Below are 23,987 nucleotides of genomic sequence, written 5' to 3' on the forward strand. Positions count from 1 at the left end.
TAAGCAGTCTTGAATATGGAACTATGGAAAGGCGGCATACAATATTATACACGTATATGTGTATATATGTGATTCATCTTGTGTCATGTATTATGGATAGAAGTCAATTACACAAGGTCTCACTGGAAACAATGGAAACTTAAATCCCACTGATTTCAATGGATAGTACCTATACATTCTTAGAAATCTTTGCTATTGGTTCTTATTTTCAAGTAAGTGTGCATCAGAATGCAACATCGATCATTATTAAGTTTTGATAAGATTGTATGCATATGCCCACAATTACAGTAGCAACACAGAATCAGAACAGTTTAAATCAGACCAACTTAATACAGGTGCTAGGGCTTCTGCAGAGCTTGGACTTTCAACAACTTTAATGAACACCAGTGAACAGCTTATATCCCTAAATTTTTTTTTCTCTTGATGAGCTTGATAAATACAATTACAATTCGGGCAGGTAGGAGAATGGGGGGTGGGGAGAAGACACAAACTTATCTTCAGTTAAAGAAATGTTTACACCAATCATCATTGCATAACATCTCTACTTTAAATTATTAACCCAATTAGTGCTTTATTCACATTTTAAAAACTTGTACAATTTATTACAAATATAAAACAGTGCATTTTCCATACATTATCCCAATTCTGAGACAAAAACGCAAAAGACATGGAAAAAGCTTTAATTTTTATAAACATAACATTTGCACCATTCATACTCTTTTTTATTTTCTCCTCTACCCTTGATTCAAAAAGATCAAACTTACAACATACTGTAGGTTTATTTTTATTCAAAAAGTTACTTGTCTCAAGACATAAATACAAATCAGAAAACAGTACAATTAGGACAATAGAATGTGGAGGACAACAGGTTAAGGTAAATATATAAAACATTTTTAGTTTGAAAACATAAAGCTGTAAGAACTGCTTTCACAAAGAAACACTCCTTCAAGAGTAGGAAAAAAATCAGCTTAAGTTTAAATCATATATACAGTCCTTTCAGCAGTTCTATTTAAATGCAGTGGTGTGGAGAAGGGGGGGAAATATAGGCAGTACGTTTTTAGACATGATAGTATGAAGCTAGGCAGATTGGCTCCGTGTGTTCATTAACCCATGATTTTTCAAAATAATTATGTCATCACGATACTTTAGAAAACCTATGGTTTATGGCTACCACAGCCCACAATTTGATTTTTTGAGTGAATAAGAGGCCTTTTTAAAAATATTTGCTTATCTGAGGAAGTTATTGTATTGCAAGCATTTTAAGGCGCATGGAATGATTAGAAATTATATACCTCAAGAGCTGAGAGACAACTGACAAAAAATATACATATGTAATATAAGTTAACATTTCCTTTAAAGTGATGTGTAGCTGCCTAAGCCTTGCAGTGAGTTGATGTCAAAATGGCATAGATCCATGTTTTTATTTAGAATGGTTAAATTTAATTGTGAAAAAGTCATGAAATGAAATTTAAAGCTTAGCTTTCAAAGAATATTATGGGGGGAATTGATGAATTCTATTATCCAATTTAATTTACATACAGAGGAAATGTACTGTAACCTGTTAGAAGTATTAACCTGAAGACTGCTTGCAAAGACAGAGATAGATAAACCAATATAAAATACAAAATTAAAAATCATTTTTAAAGCATGAGTTTTCATGCTCATCTATTTTTAAACATTGTTAAACTTTCAATATATTTCTGAAACCTCATAATTTTTAAGTTGGAATTTAAAAGTAAGAAAAAACTAAACAAACTGCGCAATTATAAAATCAGCACCAATTTATATATATATATATATATATATGTATATTTATATATATATATTTATTTTATTTAGAATTTAGACCCCTATTCCCACACTCTAATAAGCTGTATATTTTTTGTTTAGATTTTTTTTTCTGCAAACATACTACAATAAGCTTCTTTATTTGGAGACAAAATACAGTGGCACTACTGGAAGGAATTTCACAACATTACATTTTTCTTAAAGGACAAGCAAACTCTCAGGGTCATAAATGGGTAAGCAGGATTGATCTCAGTGCTTTCTGGCAGTTTATGGTTTCTGAATATTTCATGAATATGCAATAAGCAAGTTTTGGGAGGCTTGGGCATTTTAGGTCCTAAAATAGCTTTTGAGTAAAACAATCAGCTTGTAAGTTTATTTCTCTCTATGATTATTGTAAGTTAACCAATGCTTCTGTTGACCAAAATTTATAGCATTTCGCTGAAAATGCTTCAAGTCCCTTCCAACAATTCAATAATTCTCGGAACCATCCCATCATTTCAGCTCATAATTTCAACAGTAATCTAGAATAAGTCATGATTATTTGAATTCTATCAGAAAAATCATAAAGAGGAGGGCTTGAAAATGCACCAAGCCCCTATCCAACAGCTACGAATTTAAAAAAAGTGATTATTTACTATGATTTGGAAATAAACTAATATTACATAAATAAAATACTGGTTTGCCAACAGAAACTGTAGCTTATCCTCAAGTTGTTTACTTGTCCTTTATATTTCAGGCAAACAAAACTGCCTCTTAAATGTACTGGATCTTGTAAGCACATCATTCTCCTTAGAGAAAAAATCTTATTTAGAATATCGCTGTATCTACCACATTTTTTTTATTTTAAAAATCTCTTCCACATTAGAAAACAACTTCAGCATGGTGTTATCGGTTGTACTGGAATTAAAACATTGATACCCCAAGAACCTAGAAGAGAGGGGGGAAATGTATGAAGTTGAGATCAGGTTGTAATTTTTTTTTCACCAGTGTCTACAGCAGTTAATATCTATAAACAGAAAATACTTTTAGTGTATACACCAGCAGTGTGAAGCTGTCTGCCAGGCCTCTTATCATACAACATCCACTGAGAAAGGGGAGCCCAAGTGTAGATGCTAAATCGCTGCTTGCCCTATCTGGGGAACTCTTTCTCAGTGCAAGCCAATCAGAGTGGAAAGAGAGAATGGGGTTGAGTTTGTGTGTACATTTTGGCCTTGGGACACTTTGGGCGCTGGTCTCACCTGCTTTGGGCATGATGCCCCCAACCCCTTTCCCCTGAGGGAGATTAGCCTGAAGCAGGGAGTCCCACATCCCAGTAATACTAAGTAGAAAATAGAGCATTGCAACTTTTTCTCTTTTCCTCATGATGAAATTGGGTTAGTGGAAATATATAAAGAACTGCAAATCCAGAAGGTAATGCAGCTTATTCATATTTAAGCTACAACATATTTCAGCAACATGCAGAAGAAATGTAATGCAAATAATTTCAATTGGGTTGAGAACACCAAGACAATATTTAACATGAATCTGTAGAATACAGAAAGCAGGTCACTAGAAGTGACGACTTTTCATTTTTTCCAACTGTGGTTACATTAGAATTATTAGAACTGTACTAAAAATATTTATGTTTAGAGAAAGCAAGGGTAAACTTTGAATCAATGTGCATTTCTTTATATACACATTTCCGTATCTACCAGTTGTTTCCCTTTCAGGTGCCTATGCTAGAAGAACAATGAAATAGAACTTATGGCTTGGAGGGAAAAGTAAAAAGAAGTCTAGTAAAGGTTATTGTTTACTTCTGAAATTAAAAGCCAAAGTCTGTCTATTTCTAAATACTATGTATTCACATTCAAGTAGGTAGCCGTGTTGGTCTGACACAATCAAAATATATAAAAAAATTGTCCTGTAGCACCTTAGAGACCAACTAAGTTTGTTTTTGGTATAAGCTTTGTGTGCATGCACACTTCTTCAGAAGCTGTACTTACAGCTACCACAAGACTTTTTGATCAAATAATTTAGTATCTACTGCCATCTTGTGGTGCAATTGATAAAATGCTGCTACTTTTCCAATTCAAGCAAAAGGAACTGACTGATTTACCGTATTTTTCGCCCCATAAGACGCACCGGCCCATAAGACGCACCTAGTTTTTTGGGGGGGAAATAAAGGGGGGAAAAATTTATTTCCCCCCCAGGTGCGCTCCGCTAATCCCGAAGCTTGGGGCGTGCAGAGCTCAGCGCGCCCCAAGCTTCTGGGTGCGCACAAGCAGTCCGCTAGCCCTGGGAGAGCCGCGGAGCTCTCCCAGGGCTAGCGGACCGCTGCGCTAATACAGAAGCTTGGGGCGTGCTGAGCTCAGCGCGCCCCAAGCTTCTGGGTGCCGGCAAGCAGTCCGCTAGCCCTGGGAGAGCCGCGGAGCTCTCCCAGGGCTAGCGGACCGCTGCACTAATACAGAAGCTTGGGGCGTGCTGAGGTCAGCGCGCCCCAAGCTTCTGGGTGCCGGCAAGCAGTCCGCTAGCCCTGGGAGAGCCGCGGGGCTCTCCCAGGGCTAGCGGACCGCTGCGCTAATACAGAAGCTTGGGGCGTGCTGAGGTCAGCGCGCCCCAAGCTTCTGAGTGCGCGCAAGCAGTCCGCTAGCCCTGGGAGAGCCGCGGGGCTCTCCCAGGGCTAGCGGATCACTGCGCTACACCAGAAGCTTGGGGCGTGCGGAGCTCAGCGCGCCCCAAGCTTCTGGGTGCGCGCAAGCAGTCCGCTAGCCGTGGGAGATCTGCGCGGCTCTCCCATGGCTAGCGGAGCGCTGCACTAATCCCGAAGCTTGGGGCGTGCGGAGCTCAGCGCGCTCCAAGCTTCTGGGTGCAGGCACGCTCTCCGCTAGCCCTGGGAGAGCTGGGTCTCCCACAGCTAGCGGATAGCTTCCTGAAGCCTGGAGAGCGAGAGGGGTCGGTGCGCACCGACCCCCCTCGCTCTCCAGGCTTCAGCGAAAGCCTGCATTCGCCCCATAAGACGCACCTACATTTCCCCTTCATTTTTGGAGGGGAAAAAGTGCGTCTTATAGGGCGAAAAATACGGTACTCTAGGCCAGCATTCCTTGGTGCACCTTCCACTTTGTCACCAATCCGCTGTGACACCAATCCACCCCTGCTGCTGTTCCCTCAATCCTACCTATCCCCATGCTCCCCAGAATGGAAGGCAATGGCACTTTGGTAAGAAAGATGTTCATTTGCCATACGCAGCAGGTCGCTGCTATCTTAAACTCCTCAAATGCATGGTGTTGACTTTAAGCAGTGCATTTGGGGGACCCAAGATTACAGCTGCCTACAAAAAAATCTTCCGTTACTTCCGGGTCACCGTAGAGCACAACCCGAAAATACTTATCCTGAAGCGTATTTATTCCGAGGTATGACTGTAATACATTTGTTTTTACATTGGAAAGATACTCTCTAGGAGAAAGGTTCTGTGGTGTTTAGTCTCTTATTTTTTATTGTAACTTTTTTTCTATTTTAATGGGTCCATTTTAATGAGTAGTCAAAATTTGTGATTCTGTGCATCATCTCACTATGAGCTTCAGAGGCACTAGAACTGTAACTAGAGGTCAGGAACAATTCCCCTACTAGCTACAAACTCAGGAGGAAGGGGCAGCCCATTTCATGGCAACCTTCAGGCTCAACTGGGAGTACTTCTGGAATGAATGCAGAATTTAGGTGCTAACACCTTCCAAGCTCTGAGCCAAGGAGAAGGTCCTTATCACAGCTGCCAAGGAGGAAGTGATGTTTGCCCTGACAAACTAATTTGTAGATCATCAAATATTGCAATTAAATACATTACCCAGCTTGTCATATCACACTTACAGATTCATCCATGATTGAAGCAGGATCAAAGAAATCTGGCTTTAGCTCTGTTCTCTCTCTCCTGTTCTTTGATGGTGGCTGAAAAGCAAACCAAGTATCATCATATTTGGATGTTTATTTATGCAATCTGCTTAGACCGTCTAAAATTAATACACATACTTCTACGAGTTTTATTTAAAATGTGTCAGCCAGTGAATAAAATCTAGAGATCTGTTAACATTTAATTTAGTTGACGTACTAGACAAAGAAATAGTGCATCCAGATTTAGTTAGCACAAAAGCAACATTTGCAGCAGAGTCCTAAAACCTGCTGTGGCAGAATCAGTGCAATGCTATAGCCATCTTACGAAGACAGATACAGCAGCGGAAAAGCTTTAAGATAGCAGTAATTGATTTTTCTTACTAAATCTATGTCCATGGTATCGAAATCCATGCCTTCATTGAGATCTTCAATGCGCCCTTCTGATGACATCATCACATCTTCCACAATTGGCTCCTCGTCATCCTCCATTAGACTTGTGCCACGTCGACTGATATTTAAATATTAATACAGAATTTTAACTTAGTCGTGTAATACATATAAGTGTTATATAAAAAATCCATTGGCATTTGCCATCAAGTTACTTACAGAAAGTAAGCACTGGAAATAAAAACTCTTGACTATTGAAAGCTCTCAGAAGTTTATCTCAAAAAAAAGTCACTCAGAGAATGAAACAACTAAAAATGTAATAAATAAATGTGTGAACAATGCCTAGCCTTTCACCAATATGTATGTTTGAAACATAAATTAAGAACAATCTCAAATATACAGTTTGCATCAAGACCCAACACTAGCAGTTTCTAAAGAGTAAGCGACTTCAGAAAGCATCAGGAGTGCTAGTGCTTCGCCCTCCTTATATGCAGGCACATAATTTAACTAACTATGAGAAGGGATTCAGCAACTCTTTTAAGATGATGGCTGCATTCAAAGGCTTGCACCACATGAAATGACTGCCCAGGGTTCCAGCCAAAGACAAATATTCCTTAAGCACAGTCCACATTGTATTCTCATTTGTCTTCCCATCTATATCCTGCTATGGCTCTGCAACTGCAATTCCTCCTTATTCCCCCACCCCATCCCCTGGCAAGCTAGCTAGTTCTGTTGATATAAATTTATGTACAATGTGGCAAACACTGCACCCCTTGCTTATCATTCAGGTACGCAGGGCAGAATGAATGGGTTGAGAACAGCTGTTCCAAAAGAATGAAACATTTTAAACATTTGATGTTTACTGTGATTTTATGCAACCCAGTCAGATGGGTGGCATTAATAATAATAATAATAATTTTTGTTGTTGTTGTACTAGAAACTCCACCAATTTCAAAGGCGCTTTGCTGTGTGGTATTGGGAAAGTTCATGTGAGAAACTTGAGACTAAACCCCCAAAGTAAGCTAGTTTCAGAGTTCTATAGATCTTGGCCAGATGTATCAAGGCACATGGACTACAATTAAGAGATAAATAATGTAAACCCAAGGACAAAACATACTAGTGAAGAATAAGAAACATTATATATAGGCAACTGTTGCTTGAGCTTACATGGCATGCTGCAGGTTGGTTCTCAGCTTCACGTAGTTCATGGCTGCTCTCTCCTGCTGCTGTCTCGCTACTTCTTCCTGCTGCCTTTGAGCTAACATCCATGTTACCTGCGTACTTGGAAGAAGAATAAACAAGATTTTAAAAGAAGGGCAGACCAAATATTTCAGTAGTAGCAGCAAAGCACAAAGGAGAGAAGCGTGTATATACTTGTAATCGAGTGGAGGTTGGTGGTGTTCAGGCTGCATTGGATAGACACCCATGTAGCTTTCTTCAGGCCGCAATCTTTTGGGCTCCCTCATGATGGTGGAAGTGAGTTGCGGCGTCTGCATCATGACAGGTGTGTGCATTGTCTGCTCCCTGTTCATCCACATGCTGTCGCTACTGCTGCTTTCCTCAGCTAGAGAGATAAAACAGGTTTAGAACTCAAAACCCTTAACTAAAACAACTAAACAAAACTGCAGTGATATAGGTCATGTCTCTAAGAGTACAGTGCACTGATAAAATACCCTGGCAAGAAACTATCATTTTGTACAAAGCAAAGCAAACTACTTTCACGTTAATGACCACCTTTCTCAGATAGGGTACTTCCCTCAAGGATGCTTATTAATATATTTTATATATCTCGGAATCTCTTGCCCAGTCTTTGAGTCTTAACTGTCCTGAGGCACAGCTGCTTAAACTCTTCTGTGACTGGGTGCTTGCTATGGACTCCCCAGATGAGCCCCCCGCTGCTGCCACTGTGATTGACCTGTGTGAAGCCATTGGACCCAGAGCACACTCTTTAGGATGTAGAGAAAGCAGCTGGGTCCTTCCTGCAGCTGGTATGCTACAGGGCTGCTCAGCAAAACAATCTGCCAAATTCAGAGTAAAGGCCTGGTTAATCATGGGTGAGTGAGACAATCTGTGCTAGCCACTCCCAGCTTCTGACCTACTGCTGTCCAATCCTGGATTGGCACAACTTCCCTGATGAATGCAGGGAAACCTCATTTCAGGAGGCTTTGGGTCATCAGGAACAAATGCCAGGGGACAGATTGATTGGCAGGAATAGGCCTACCACATTAGCTGCTCAACGCTTTGCTTTCTGTAGCTCTGAGCGCTTCCCTCCTTTGCCCCTGCCTCCCTCCAAAAAGACTTCTGGGCTGGAAGCACTGTACTTGCTAGGCAGTGCTGCCTGTACTGGTTACCTCCAAAAGAAAAAGTCTTTGTCTTTTTATTGAGTTCCTTTCTTCTTTTTTAAGTGTCCCCCTTGTCAGTAACCCCAAGAAAGGAAAGTCAAAGGAAGAAAAAGAGCTAGTGTGGTTGCACAGACTGGGAAGTAGACCTCAACACAAATAACAGCAACATCTCATTCCCACTTAGTAGGCACACTAGCTCCACCTGACTACTGGAGCAACTCACTGGATGGTCCCCTCCTGTACTGCAGGAAAAAAGAATCAACAGGCATAGACTCAATGCAGAAAATCCAATTACCACTTCCTAAAATTATATGGCTCCAATTACCACTCCCTAAAATTATATGGCTATCAGGAATGTGGCATAGAGTCATTCATCCCCACCACCACTGATAGGTGGTTCCCTCCCTTTCCTTGTTTACTACAGGGAAACTATGTTTCGTGCTAACCCAGCCTTGCCTGCAAAACATGCATCTGCAAAACCGCTTCAACTCATGGAAATCCCTTTCTGGCCCTAACAAAAGTTTGCCCAAGATCTGTCAGAAGTCACAAAACAGCAACTATGGTTTCAGAAAACCACGAAGGGAGGCAGGATCACAAAAGTCAGTGGTTTGGAGTACAATAAATATATTGTTTTCACTAAGACTAAATTAAGCTGAAGGCTTTCTTATTAACAGTGGGCTACAAATAGCTAGGGTTTTGTGAGAGGCCTTCACATTAAATGAAATCAGGAACTGTACTACAGTTTACATTTTAGCACTTCTCAAGTTGAAAGCCAAACATGCTGGAATGGAAAAATTAAAAATACAAACCTTCTGGTAGTTTCCGCTTCCCTGTAGCTGGTTTTGTTTTTTTGTTCCTTACTGTAGACCCTCGATTACTGATTCCACTAATGACTGACATAGTATCGTCATCACCCCCAGCTAGCAAAGAGTTCCTGTAAGACATGAGTGGAAGCCACACATCTTCTCTTCGGAGAGACATCTGAAAAGTCATGAACTTCTCCAGATATACATACCTTTAAGAAGGAACAATAAATTATTACTAAAACACACTGGATATATATTTAACATAAGAATATCAAAAGTAATGGCACAGTTCTCTAAAGCTTTTAAATTCAAAGGTCTAAAGACAGAAATAGCATTTAAGCAGCAATTCTCCCTGCAATAACAAAACAGCTAGCAGCCATTTCCATGTATTGCTTTTGTCAACACAAACTCTAGCCATTCTTACATCTGCTCATTTTGTTTTTGGGTTATTATGTATTTTGTGTTCTCATTTGGTATTTTTATGTTATGAGCCACACTGTGATCTTTGGATCAAGGGTTGTATACAAATTTAATAATAATAATTGTAATATTAATTGTAATAATAATTCTGCACCCCACTAGCAGACTGCATCAAGTTAGAAAAGACTGTTGAGTTGGCCCTAATCTGGAATGTAATAGCAAACAGACCTATAGAGCTAGAATGGAATGGAATGGAATGTTGGCTCTGGAACTACTATCAAATTCTCCTCTGGAATTTTTGGTAAAAGCTATTCTTGTTCCATACATCATGGACAAGCTACATGTATATTTTGTCCTAATTCTAGTGTCTCAAACAGCAACAAGAAGACTTAGGCACTACGCCCCAGTGCTAAACTTTGTCCACCCACAACATTCTGAAACAATTCTATTTACTTTAATTAATTAATTCCACATTAAGGCACAGCTATTCTCAGAGAAATATATTACAGAACAAATTTATTAAAAGAACAAATGATGATACTTAAAAGACATCCATGTAGCTTGTAAGAAAATCCAAATATAAAGAATGTACTTACACTGTTTTTTTGTCTTGCCTGAGAAGTTTGGATGAGAACTCACTCAATATATCAAGAAATGCCAGATTTAATGGTGGATGGCTCTCACCTTGAGGGTTAGGCTCTTTAAAAGCAAACTCTATGCCGTCCCTGAAAACAATTAAGGATTTAAGTGAGCGCTTATAAATAAGTTTTCACAAAGGGCAAAAAAATGAAAAACATACAGTAAGATTTCCCTTTGAGATGAAAAGGCTCCAAAACAATTGATGCTAGAAAAATATTTCAAAAGGGTAAACAGTATTTTTTACATTTCAAATATTGCAAATCATGTATTTTACAACTGTGAATGAAACATTGTTCTCAATTAAAATTAAACATTTTAAATGAAGCTAAAAGGATTTTTCCTATTTGTTTTTGTATTCTCATGGAATACAGGAAATGCAAAGTATGACACTTTTCTTTTTGGTGTTGTGTGCACATATGAAAGTGCTTTATTAAAGTCTACCCACTGCCTGATGCCCAACTCTGAAAAACAAAGGTGATGCTAGGTCTTGAACCTCAGAGCTTCTTCATGCAAAACAGGTGCTCTGCCACTAAACTACAGCCTTAACATCATAAAAAAGCTTCAGAAATATCATGGTCTACTTTCTGATATGCCCAGCTAGGCTAGAAGAAAGCAAGCTATTGTGCAGCAGATGGAGTAAAATGCACAGACCTCCAAGGGGTTTGTGTGATAGCACTGCTGAAATTACAGGAAGTTACATAGATGGTGAATCTTTCAAACTGAGGTTCACATATGCCTGGAGAGTTATATTTGGCCTCTGCGCCACAGGTTCTACCCCTACCACAAAGACTGAATTGGCTAGAATTGAATATACGATTTATTTTAGACCTTCCACCTGCTAGAAATGGTGAGACTGATCACACATTAAATTCACAAAAAGCTAAATAGTAATTCAAAACTTCAGATGCATTTGTGTTTTCCGAAACAAAAACAACAAAAACAACAAAATGGGAGCAATTACTTGTGTAGCATAGCAATGGCTTCTCTTGTTTTCAGTTGATCGAGACCAAATGTTAAAGCAAAACGTCGAGCTAACTCCTTAATGCCACTGAAAGTTGGTGATGATCTGTCAAAGTTATACCCATTTTCTTGAATCATCTCATTGAAAAGCTGCATAAAGAAAGCATTTTTCAGTCTTAATAAACTTTTGTGTAATTTAATGCATAATCTGACTATTTCCCCAAATCTTACAAAATGAGCGTCTTCTACCAACTTTAACCAAAACCATCTTAAGAGCTAGTCTTTCAACATAAAAGAATAACTTTGCTTACACTCCAGCAAGATATAAGTTTATAAAGAGGGAAGTATTTCTTATAACAATACAATGAAGTGTACAGAGCATTCTGTCTGCTAAATTCCATCCCCCAAAACTTGACTGAAGCTTACAATGTGCGTACCCGTATGTCAACTTATTTTCGGTAAACCTTTTGCAATGTGGTGTTAGAACTAGTTCTAAAATATATGCAAGGTGAAGAAGAGCATAGAAGAAATGTGCTTAATGAATTGGGACATTATGACCTTGGGCATTAATATTAATTAATAAGGATTTATTAAAGTATTTCAGAATGCAAGTTGACATATTATTCAACCCATTAATTTACAGACTGAGGGAAACATATGGGAAACCCTGTTCCTTCAGGTGAAGGTAGTCCAACAAATGGCCCATGCACACTCGCATACATTTAAGTGACTGAATTTCTCTTTGAGAGAAATCACAAACATATGAAATGTGATTTGTTCCCAGAAATTTCCTAATTGTCAATGCTCATTAAAGTTAGCATTAAGTATCACAGAACTTCATGGGCATAACAATGGGCTCAGATATAAATAGAATTGCTCCTATAACTTGAGTTGCACTAATTTATTTTAAAAAGGTCTGTTTTTAGCAACCACTGGGATCAGGTACTTTAATTGAGTAAGTACTTACCTGTTGTAAACTAAGAATCAGAGTCTTTGCACACTGGATTTTATCTATTTGCCTTGTTTTACTCATTGTTTCTTTGATTATATCTCCATAATCATTGTAATACTATAAGGGAGAGAAAACACACAGAACAGCTTGACTTGCTGACAGCAAACAGTCACTTCTTAACAGTGTCAAGAAGTCAATTGAAGAGATACTAAAAAGGGACTTTAAAATATTTCATTTAACTACAATTTAACAAGACATTCCGAGGGCCCAGGCAAGACATGCATTCTATCAATACAAGACAGAAGGAAAACAAATGTATTCTAATATGAATCAAGTATATGAACTGTTTATGGTCTAACAGCCACACATAAAAAGGAAATATAAAATACTTGAAAAATGAGAACATGCTAGCTGACAGCAACCAGTTAACATGAAAGCCCCACCCCACCATTTTCAGAAGATAAGAAATGCTGAATTACCTTCATATATTGCTTAAAAATATCTGCAGCAGTATTCATTTCCACCACTGTATATACAATAAGTTTACAAAAAGCTGCAAGCAAATTTCTTCTTTTGTGCAAAGCTTCAATCTTACTGGCTTCATCATCCTGCTGTCCATCTAAGAAATGAAATAAGGTGCACAGCATTAAAAAATCAATTCTCATCAACTGGACCTTTATTAACAACTGCTGAAAATGTTGTTGAAAATAACCTATGACAGCAGGAAAAAAGAAGTGACTACCAAATGCTTTGCCAGCTACACTGTATTAACAAGGCAATCTTTAAAAAGAAAATAAAACTTTAAGTACACCGTAGCACAGAATAGTTTTGGTAGTTGATTTAAGTTCTCTTTATTCATTTCTTGTATGATCCCTTTCCAACTTTTTTACAAGAATTTACACTTAGACTGGTATTTCATGGAATCATAGAGCTATCTTTTAAAGGTAACTGAAAGCAGGACACAATGCAAGGCCACAAAGTTCTAACTGTTGTAAATGACATATTCTAAGCTAACGTGAGTTACTACAACTTAGACTGCAATGATGAAAATATGGTGAAAGCCACAGCCTAATTCCCACTCAAGTGATAAACATGTGTCTTCACTGTACCACTTCAGACTGCAGCTGAGAACTCATGTGATAAGAAAAGAAAATAGGCAAGCTATTCTGAGGAAGCCAGTGATTTAGTAGATTAAGGAAGAACCCAAGTCTTTTGGGTCATATTCAGATTCTGTCAATATGATTAGAAGATGATTTCACAGCCTTATACCTGCACTGTTGTTATCATCATCCTGGTCAATGAAGACATGATCGAGAATAAAACTCAACATTTCAGCTTGCAATGAAGAGTCAGGAGTATAAACTAGCGGTTCTAAGATGTCACGACCTCCTGACATAATCTGATGACTGAAGATCATTAATACGTCACACAAAATTGTAAAGGCCTGCAAAAAATGATAAGAACCATAATTATATATATATATATATATTTCTGTTGCAGGCTGTTAGATGTGGAATTCCCACCTCATCATTACATTGTGTCTGTCATATTATGAAGACCCTGACCTTTGACACCTGAGATGTTTTAGGACCCACCTTATTCTTCCGATTTTAAGCATTAACAGATTTTAGTATGATTGTATTATTGTGGCAAGGAATCCAATAAACAGTTATAGTCATCATCAAGCAGAGATATGATATGCTAAACTTGTAAAGTAAGGATCCAACTAAGTTTCCCATTTATCTAAATATTAACCTTTCAAACACCAAAAGAATGACATCCAATAAAATAAAACAAAAACCTAACGAAACAGTCCCCTCCCCCAGCTTACCTTTTATTCTGAGGAGCTCTACTAAATCTAGTGAGAGAGCTATGTATTTTAGCACATGTATATTTCACCTTTCTAAAGGCAGTACCTGAGTAATTTCCAGTCCATCTACCATCCAGGCCCAGTGCACCTAGAAGCATTCTGGGTTGAAAATAGCTGAAAGTCCCTTTTTAAAATAAAAAAATCAATTTTCTTAACTGATTGTTGGGCAAGGCGGTGGAACTAATGTAGGTGTTCTGGGGTACCAGGTTGCCATTGAGCACTGCAATGGCAACCCCAGGGCTAGAAATTATTCAACTAAAATATCAAACAAAAGTGTGTTTTCATATGCCATATGCTGAAACAATCTAAAGATACTGCCTTTCCAATATTCTAAACGTTAGCATCCTAACAATTTGCACTATTACACAATTGAGGAAAATGAAGATTTGCTTAAAATTATATATGTGTGTGTGTGTGTGTGTGTGTGTGTGTTTCTTCAATCACTTACATGCAAAGGGGCCAAGTAGTAAAACAGTGACTAACCTGTTCTTTAACAGCAGTATTTACGTTGGTAAGGTAGTGCTGGCAGATTTGACAAAATACCCTCATCTGTTTCTTTAAGCGTAGAAGATCCTCCTTTGAAACAGAATGTTAAATAATATGCAATGCTTTAAATTATACTTGCTTGTTAAACAAAAAATGTATGTTAACTAAGAACTTGTCATAAAATAGAAATGATCTAAGAAAAGAAACAAAAACCATGTAGTATAATTGCAACTTATTTGACCCTTGGAATTATATCCTATGCAAGTTTCAAGCAGGTTTCTGGATCACACATTGCATTCCTCTGTTCTCCTCATTACGGATAGAAATAAGCAGCTGAAAAGAGATGTCCCATTTATGTCATTTAAATGAGAGACCTCCCTCCCTCAGCTCAATAAATCCACCCTGCCCTTCAGAGGTCAGAAGGGTTACCAGCTGTCCTACTCTCCCCGCCCCCCATCATACTGACAGGCACTTCAAGTAGCTTGACCTGGTGACACACTGCTATTACACATTTCATTCTATGAAACTATAAGTTGCCACCATCATCATAACAAGGCTTACCTTTGTAGAACTGCTGTCAGTAATTTTTGCTAGCTGCCAAAGGATTACATAGTGAGTACACTGCAGAGCATGAATAACAATCTGTGTTTAAAACACAAGATAAAATGGTTATTAAAAAAGGACTGTGATTTTTGTTTTCTTAGATGTATTTTTCCTATTACTGCTTTTTTAAATATACAAACCTGTTCAGGCATATCTCCATTCTCAATGCCTGTTTTTAATAACTTGTAGTTACAACCAAATAAATCCCATCTTGACAGATCATGAGCACTGAAATAGAAAGAAAATGAACAGTTCAATTTCATCACACCTTCTCTCCCACTTTGCAATGCACTGATTACTGTATTCCTTGCAATACAGTGCAAGCAGCACAGTGCAACTACCCTTAGGCATTAGTTGAATTACTCTCCTTATAACAGATCTAGACATGTTATCACCACAGAAGAGGAAACCTTAGGTGGTCCTCATACCTCTCTAGGCCACACCTATTGCAGCCCCAACTTTTGCCTCTGACTCTGCCCACAACAGTCATGTGGCCCCCAGAAGGTTCCCCATAATGGAATACAACCCTTGATATGAATAAATATCCCCACTTCTGCTACAGAGTTCCAGTGTGCTTTGCACAGCACCAAGTCATGGAGGATGCAATGTGCCTGATTTTCCCTCCTTGCCCCTTCCCCTGGATTGGAAGAGGAAGGAAACAGGGGTGCCAATCTGTAAATAGCTTTTTACTGTAGAATAGATTGTGGCATCAGCACAGTTGGTATCATTCAATATAAAATATATTCCTAAATGAACTTTCCAGATCTTGGTCTAGTTCTTATCTCAAATTTGTCCTGGAAAGCACTGAGCAACCATCCTAACCTCCTAAGACTATTTATGTAATGTACTGCAGAAATAATCTGGTTACCAGCAAAATTTAATCAACATCTCCTGTAAAGGAATGTGTCCCACACAGTCAACAGTAAGATAACCTGAAGACTCAGGAAGCAATTGACTTCAAGCAAGTAATGAAACTTTTGGGAATACCGTAGTTAAGGATTCTTTTACTCTTTAGATAAAAATATGTTAAGTGTTATAAGATTTGTTGCCTAATTATTTTAAAATTTTGCTGTCTGAAGCAGCATCCATATATTCGGTCTTTTTCATTTCATGTAGTAAGACAATATTTCTTTATTCTCTTACTTATGAATTTCCTGTGGGTATAAGAATAAGGGTAAACTCATTCATATATATATTTTTTTAAAAAACCCCCACACTGTAACTCTAGCAAAAAAGATGCTGAACCTTCCCTCAGCTTAATATTGGGAGTGTACATAGAAGACACGTAGGTAGTGGACACATATACAGGTTTTTAATGCCCACCTTCAAGCAAGACAAGACAGATTCATGCACAGCTTTCCCTAAGTAAGTAGTTCTAAACAAAGAGCTAACATGAAGGCTAACCGGTGGTACTCTCTCTCTCTCTAGTATTAAAAGAGTGAATGCCTCTTTACACAAACATGAAATGTAGTAATGTTGATAGGGGAAAAGACCAGCAGGAACAGAAGTTGGGCATATTGAGAAGAAAGTAGTCAAATGCCTGCATAATACATGGCTGCTAAAATGATCACAGCACTACTGTCAATTATTTTATAAATTATTTTTTGAAATAAATAGTTTAATTTTAGCACTTTTAAAACTTCTCAGTGATTAGAATTTAAATTTCTTATTAAAACAAAGAGTTGAGAGTTGCAAGAAGCGGACAGGCTGTTCCTGTACTTACTTATGAAAAGCAGTGATTCGCTTTAATGTTGATAGGACCTGATAAGCGTCGTCTTCATCAGGCTCTTCACCCTGTTAAAAATGATACGGTTGCAGTAAAAGTAAGTATCTTCAATAAATGGTAAAGTAATATTTTAAGAGTAGCTCAAATGAAAAGCACTCACAAAATCAACAACTATCAATGCTTTCTATTTCAGGCCATATATGAAGTACTTGCAATTGTTGAGGTTTTTTGTTATTACAAGGAGCGATGAGAAACAAATATATCTTATATTGCCTCTTGTAATATGTAACAAGAGAACCTTGTAAATAAACACAATTGTTGGGGTTTTGTACCTTGTGAGAAGCTTTTTGCTATCTGGCCATGCTAGCTTGAATGCTAAAGCATGAAATACACACACACACACACACACACACACACACACACACTAAAACAAGATACATGCCTCTTGCAGAAAATCTTCAAGAAGTCTATTGAATTTGTCAGCCAGTTCATCCATTAGCTGACTTCTTGCAATGTCCACTCTGTTAAATATTGTGAACTCTTCATTACAGAGTGCATGGTACGTTTTAGAGCAAGCTTCCAAAACATCTGTGTCGGTGTGCTTTTCAACAATATCCCGGATCTGTCGCAATAAGGCATCCAAATGCTACAAAAGACAAATCAAAATTATCAAGTAAGCACAGCAAACATATTTTTTCTGGTTATTTGATCAAGTAGAACAAACAAACAAACAAAAACAAACCAACAAACAAACCCAAAAGGAATTTCTTTAAAACTACTTATTTCAAAAGAGGTAGGTATTGGACCTGTTACAAGAGTTGCATTCTCTTGAAGCTATCTGCTCTATAGTCAAGCCTGCAATAGCCCCCACTATGGAATGCTGCTAACCCCCAATATACAATTATCTGTTTAATAGCAGGATTTGTTCAGTTTTTATTCCCTTTATTCTTCTATACTTGCAAATTTGCTTACCTTTTCTAATCTCCCTGTTGTGTAGATTTCCAAATCAAAATATTGTGGTAACTGTAACAAGTTGGTGACTTTCTCTGCATCTACAGAATACTGTAGAAATTGATAAAGAAAACAAAGCTCAAATATTTTAAAAGAAAACAAAAGTGCCCCACATAATCATGTATTTGTTAAATTTTAATGCCAGCTTTCTACCAAATTATGCATTCTACAATTCCAGACATGAGTTTCACCAGGAAATCAAAAATATTCCTTATTAATCAACAGTGTTAACTTCATTAACCAAGTAACTTCTCCAAATGCAATCTTTCTGTATGCCTCTTCAAGTGCTGGGACCAGTGGAAAATTGCACAAGAAGGGCAAAGCACATTATTTGCATGCAAAAGGTCCCAAGTTCAATCCCTGGCTTCTCTACGTAGGACTGAGAAAGTTACTCCTGTATGAAATCCTGGAGAGCCGCTGCCAGTCAGTGTAAACAATACTGAGATTGATTGACCAATAGTCTGACACTGTATAGGCAGCTTCCTATGTAATTGTGGTCTTAAAAAGAGAGAGAAATAAATCACTCACTTTTGCTAACAGCTGAGGGAGTGCCACAGCAAAAAGTTCTGTGATCCTTGTCCTGTCATCCAACTGTGCTTTTTTCTCCTTTGCCGTAAGTACCTACATTGAAAGTGCGAGGATAGTTATAACTAAATAAGTGATCATATCAACAATTTCAACAGTTGTTTAGTGCAACAAGTAACTTACTAAGTTAAAAAAATGTAACTCATAGTAGACCCAAGAGCCTGCTGCGCCAGACCAAAGGCCAATATAGTCCAGCATCCTGTTTTCCACAGTGGCAAACCACATGCCCCTGGGAAACCCAAAAGCAGGACACAAGAACAATAGCTCTATCCCACTGTTGTTCTCCAGCAATTGTTATTCAAAGACATGCTATTCTGCACTACTTTCTGGAGTTAATATATAAAATAAAGAACAGGCGTGGCTCAGATGTGCAGCAGCTGCGCCAGAATCCCCACCCATCCGTGTGCTCATGCATGCCCAGTGACAATTATTCGTGGGGAATTTGGTACAGATGCCACATGTATGAACAGATTCATATAAAGGAGCAAACTAAAATTTATTGTTTACATTTATTAGTTGCTTATTAACTGAATCCTCTAACCAATGTACAACCAAAGTTAAGCAATGGGTATAGAATCATGTTTTCAACAGCCACACAATTTACACTACATAAAGTTATTGCATTGTAGAATTAATAAGTGCTAATGCTACAAAAATGTGCCACAATTTATGACCAAATTTCAGTATTGGAACTTGGATTGCTTTACTCTGGTCTTTGAGACAAAAGATAATTTAGTTAAAGTTAAAATACTTTCACTAATATGTACACTAGGCATGAGTTCATCTTCCAATCAACACATCTTACTTCTGATTTAACGTAATAATCCAATGAAAGTTAAAAGGCTTTTGGGACACAACTATAGGGTCTTTTGATACGTATTTTAACAATGTAACATTACTGACATTGTACTGCATCCATCTGTCACAACATATGTGAAGAATTACCAACACAGTTTTTCATTTGCTAGAAAGCCTTATTATTAAAATCAAATATGAGAATGAATTCAGCACTACTGCCATACTATAAGTTTACAAAAACAAAACCATACCCGCTTTCCTGAGCCTCTTCCTACAGGCGGATGACATTCAGCTGCTTGTCTAATTGTACACAGCATTATTTCAATTAGTGCACTTTCCTGTTTGTCTGTTAAAGCTGAAATTATAAAAAAGATCAAAATATTTCAACTCATTTTTCCTAAGAACATACCTGCTTATGAAGCCTTAGATATAAGTAATAAAGGTTTTCCACTGGAATTATGTTAATAGCTTAAACTTGCAACTGGGGCATCAAGATTAAGTAGAAAACAACAAATGTGTACAATTATGAGTTTGAATTCAGGTTTGGAAGTAATAGTAATGTTTTACAGTTTCTGTACTACATTCAAGGCTCTATTTGCATTTTAATGCTTTCTTTAAGAAGACAGCAGTATTATTTTTACAGAATAAAGTAAATGGGAGATTCACATGATAAGAACAAAGCAGGAGCAAGGGTACTGATCTGCAGAATTAACTCAAGGTACTGATTTAGCATTAAAATGATTTCAAATGTTTAATAAAATTGTCAGGGATGATGTTTCAGTATAAATCTGCAAGACAGCATTATTCCTACAACCACAATACCTATACAGAAAAACTGAGGAGCAACCAGACATCTGTTTGTTTATTAAAACACATTTGCTGGTTTGACTATGAAATAGGGGAGGGGGTTAACTTTGTATACTAAAAAATCATGGTGAGAGACCAAGGGAAAGCGGATTTCGCTCCTCATCACTGCAAGATCCACTCTATAGTTCTCTGGAGAACTTGTTTATTAAACATATACATATTTCATTTGATCCCCAAGTTGAAGACAACAACAAAAATTCAACAGATTTAGGCTACAAACTATGCTTCATAAAGAGTATGCCCAATCCAAGAGTACATTCCAAGGAAATATGCATAGAACCAAACTGACCTATGGACTGCAAGACATATGGACTATTTGCTAACCAATGGTTGCAATCCAGATTTCTGTACACAAAAGAGCTTCCTTTTCTCTTCCATGAGAAAGGAAACCTCTCCAAGCTCAAAACCCCTTCCCAACCAGACTATAAAGTCTTCTTATGAAAAAGTTTGATGCTGAAGAATACAGTGAAATCTTACGTTCTTCTCCATTGAGTGGCTCCTCCAACAGAAGACTATTCATACATTCCCAGTCCTTCAAGAGGTCAGTGGCACAATCCCACATGCTGTCCACCAAGTAAGCAGCATGCTCATGTAACTAAAAAAGATTCAACTGTATTTAACATTTTGTCTCAGGAAAACTAGTTAATATGTATACCCCAATGGTTAGGAAAAGCCCTACTGTTGTTGAAGCTGTGAAAGAGCTAATACTAATTCCTGTTATTTATAATTTCAAAGGGAAGTGTTAATATTGAACAGAATTATGGGCAATTAACCAGGAAAATGTTTTGTTACTTGTTTGCAGTTACTATGATGACCCCTTGAAACAAGTGTATTTAAGCATCCTGAATTGGTTTACTTATTCAGAAATGTGTGCTGCATTTTAATTGACAGTGACAGTCATGGTTATTTGAAAGATCTAATCACAGCAAAACACTCAAAGAACCTCAAATCAGACAACTCTTCTTCTCCCCTCATGCTTCTATTATCAAAACTGTCAGTGCTAAACAGTGTCAGCAATAATCATAAAGGGAGAGATTTGGAGGTGCACAGAAGAGCAAAGGAAATGTGGCCTATGAGTTCAATCTTCCTGGCCATATTGTTTATATTCATACTCTTAACAGAGTAGCCAAAACTTTTCATGAACTCATTTTCCACTAATTAGTGTAGCCAAAAAAATATAGGCCTCGGCCTCACTCTAGGCAGCTGTTTAATCATCAAAAACTACCTCTACAGTAAAATAAATAATCCCTTTAATAACAGATTTGTAAAGACATCCTAGTTTAAAAAAATGTTCAACAGATACAGTGGTACCTCAGGCTACAAACTTAATTTGTTCTGGAGGTCCATTCTTAACCCGAAACTGTTCTTAACCTGAGGCGCGCTTTCACTAATGGGGCCTCTAGCTGCCACCACCGCACTGCAATTTCCATTCTCATCCTGGGGCAAAGTTCGCAACCTGGAGCAACTGCTTCTGGGTTAGCAGAGTTTGTAACCCGAAGCACTTGTAACCCAAGGCACCACTGTATATAAAATGAACTGGGGCAAAACTATTTTACTGCTCTTTTAAGCAAATTGCTATACTTGGGTGAGACACTTCTTACTATTCAGAAAGTCTTGAATGCCTGGTATGCTCTTCTGGAAGAAATCACCATAAAAATCAAGCATTTATCTTAACTATAGTTCTATAAAATGAACAAGTTACTCATAAACATACCTCACTTTCCAAAAAGAAAAATACTAAAGTCTTGACAAGGTTAGCATTTGGACCTTGTCTCCCCCGTCTTTTAAGAATTCCATCCTCTTCAGGGTCTCTACGACTAAAAAGCCTTTCAAAGCAAGGGAACAAAAAAACAAGCACCAGACATTTATTGCTATATCAAAAATTGCTGTATATGCATTTACTAGACAGATGATGTTTTCAAGAGCAACAGTTAACTATTATTAACAGGTAAAAGTTTGCTCTTTTATAGACAATATCCAATTGTTGCACCCTACTGATGCAGTGAACTTCCACTTGCACATGTGATACATTTTATTTCTCATTTTCCTTGCTGTCACCCATGCACCCCAAAATCTGCTCCAGTGGGTTGAGGGACCCTCTGAGATAAGATGCGGGGGGGAGATGTAGGGGGCAGAAGAGGAAGGGGAATTCCCACTGTGTACACTGGCACTATGTGGGATCTCATCCTCTATCACTATGGAAGGGTTGCCTATAATAGGGTTGCCACATTTTGAAGAACAAAAAAGGGGGCACATTTTCCAACTTCTACTTTCTGTTCTGTCAGGCAAACGCTGAGGCACTTTCTTGCATATTCACCTCTGGCGACTGAACACTCAGTGGCCTAGTTTAAAGATGTGTGTGTTGGGTTAGGATAGCAGGAATGCAAATACTTGCATACTTAGAATCATAGAATTGTGGAGATAGAAGGAACCCTGAGGATCATCTAGTCCAACCCTGCAATGCAGGAATGTGCAGCTGTCCCATATGGGGACTGAACATGCAACCTTGGCCTTATCATCACCATGCTCTAACCAAAGCAGGGAGTTGAACCAAGGTCCTTCTGGGTGCAAAGATGTTCTTGGCACTGAGCCATAGTCCCGCTGAAACAGAAACAAAGGAAGGAGCCTTATACCAAGTCTGACTCAATGCTCTGTCTACCTCAGTACTGCCTAAATCCAAAGTTCATTTCAGGACCTAATCCGGCCTGTCAGATTTTATCTGGCTCCTGTGGCAGTTTCCTTCCTGGGGTAAAATCCTAAAAAAAAAGCTCAACAACTTCAACCCTAAAAAAACCCTTCATTTCCGGCCCTCTTTTTAAAAAGTTTGCACACCACTGGCCTACGCAGTTGCTTTGGAACGTCTCAGGGCAGCAGTATTACCACACACACACACAAATGGCTTTAGTCATTAAGGTCCCCAATCCATGCATGTTTTACTTGGGAGGAAACCCCACTAAACTTCTGGAATTTACTTCCAAGTAAAACACTGCCTCCAGATCAGGAATGGAAACAACCCTTTCCCCCAAATGATGCCCAAATTGCTTCTTTTGTTTATTACACATTGTATTTTATTGTATTATGCTTTGAATTCCATAAAACTATACTCATCTTAAGTCTGCATAATACCTCCTGCACTCCACTAACCATAGTTAGTGGAAACTAGTTTGCAAATCCTGGTTTATGATCATCCAATTTGCTAATCAACCATAAATTGTTATTTGTCAAGTCAGATATCACACCAAAAAACCTTAAGTCATTAACTGAACTGAACCATAAATACAAAAACCACCAGGATTTTCAAGCTGTCCATTTACTAGAGCTGTGGCATGCAGTGAAAGGCACATGATGTCCACAGAGTGTGAGCAGGCATACTTTCCCTAAACTGTATGAGACTTTTAAAGGTCAAAACGAGCACTTCAAATGGGGTCCAGAAACAAACTTTAGCCCCTTTAACATTATCAAGCCCCATTTGGTTGGAACTGACTCTGACATAGGCCTGTATATAGAACAGTACTGAGATTTCCTGCTCAGGTGGAACTAGAGAAATAAAACTTAGTTGTGATATTTGTATGTGTAACTTCCTACAGTCTGAAGCAACTATACTGCATTCGATTATTGCTTCCCTCATGAGGAGCGACTTTGTTTAAAACATATCCATAGTATGCTAATTACAGAAAACATTAACCATTTCATAAGTGGTACTTATACAAAAACATTATCCTGCCTTACTTTTTATAAAGAAATTCTCCTGCTGCTACAGCTACTGGACGATGGGCAGAGTAAACCAGGTGGTAGACATTTTCACAGTCTTCTGCAGTCAGGACTTCTTCACTACTCCTAGAAATGAAAATAAAAAATATATATCCCAAAATCTTAAGGAAGAACG

The 23,987-nt window shown here is 38.1% G+C and overlaps 1 protein-coding gene across 5 annotated transcripts in view; it reads right to left on the reverse strand.

Moving 5' to 3' along the window:
* Window positions 1-345: 345 nt before the first annotated feature.
* STAG2 (STAG2 cohesin complex component) overlaps window positions 346-23,987 on the reverse strand; it is a 63,461-nt gene continuing 39,819 nt past the window's right edge. For all 5 annotated transcript variants that reach the window (XM_081180247.1, XM_081180245.1, XM_081180248.1 and 2 more), the window contains 22 exons: window positions 23,831-23,938; window positions 21,816-21,927; window positions 20,579-20,696; window positions 19,486-19,589; window positions 18,380-18,472; window positions 17,813-17,902; window positions 17,283-17,486; window positions 16,838-16,908; window positions 15,255-15,342; window positions 15,073-15,153; window positions 14,509-14,601; window positions 13,425-13,599; window positions 12,635-12,774; window positions 12,171-12,272; window positions 11,205-11,353; window positions 10,201-10,329; window positions 9,188-9,393; window positions 7,411-7,600; window positions 7,204-7,317; window positions 6,031-6,157; window positions 5,629-5,706; window positions 346-2,715 (listed from right to left, as the gene is read on the reverse strand). In XM_081180247.1, the coding sequence (XP_081036373.1) occupies window positions 2,692-2,715; window positions 5,629-5,706; window positions 6,031-6,157; window positions 7,204-7,317; window positions 7,411-7,600; window positions 9,188-9,393; window positions 10,201-10,329; window positions 11,205-11,353; window positions 12,171-12,272; window positions 12,635-12,774; window positions 13,425-13,599; window positions 14,509-14,601; window positions 15,073-15,153; window positions 15,255-15,342; window positions 16,838-16,908; window positions 17,283-17,486; window positions 17,813-17,902; window positions 18,380-18,472; window positions 19,486-19,589; window positions 20,579-20,696; window positions 21,816-21,927; window positions 23,831-23,938 (2,596 nt within the window). In that variant the 3' untranslated portion in view covers window positions 346-2,691. The remainder of the gene's footprint in view (window positions 2,716-5,628; window positions 5,707-6,030; window positions 6,158-7,203; window positions 7,318-7,410; window positions 7,601-9,187; window positions 9,394-10,200; window positions 10,330-11,204; window positions 11,354-12,170; window positions 12,273-12,634; window positions 12,775-13,424; window positions 13,600-14,508; window positions 14,602-15,072; window positions 15,154-15,254; window positions 15,343-16,837; window positions 16,909-17,282; window positions 17,487-17,812; window positions 17,903-18,379; window positions 18,473-19,485; window positions 19,590-20,578; window positions 20,697-21,815; window positions 21,928-23,830; window positions 23,939-23,987) is intronic.

This window comes from Podarcis bocagei (assembly GCF_964188305.1).
Source record: "Podarcis bocagei genome assembly, chromosome: Z".
NCBI classification, from domain to species: Eukaryota; Metazoa; Chordata; class Lepidosauria; order Squamata; family Lacertidae; genus Podarcis; species Podarcis bocagei.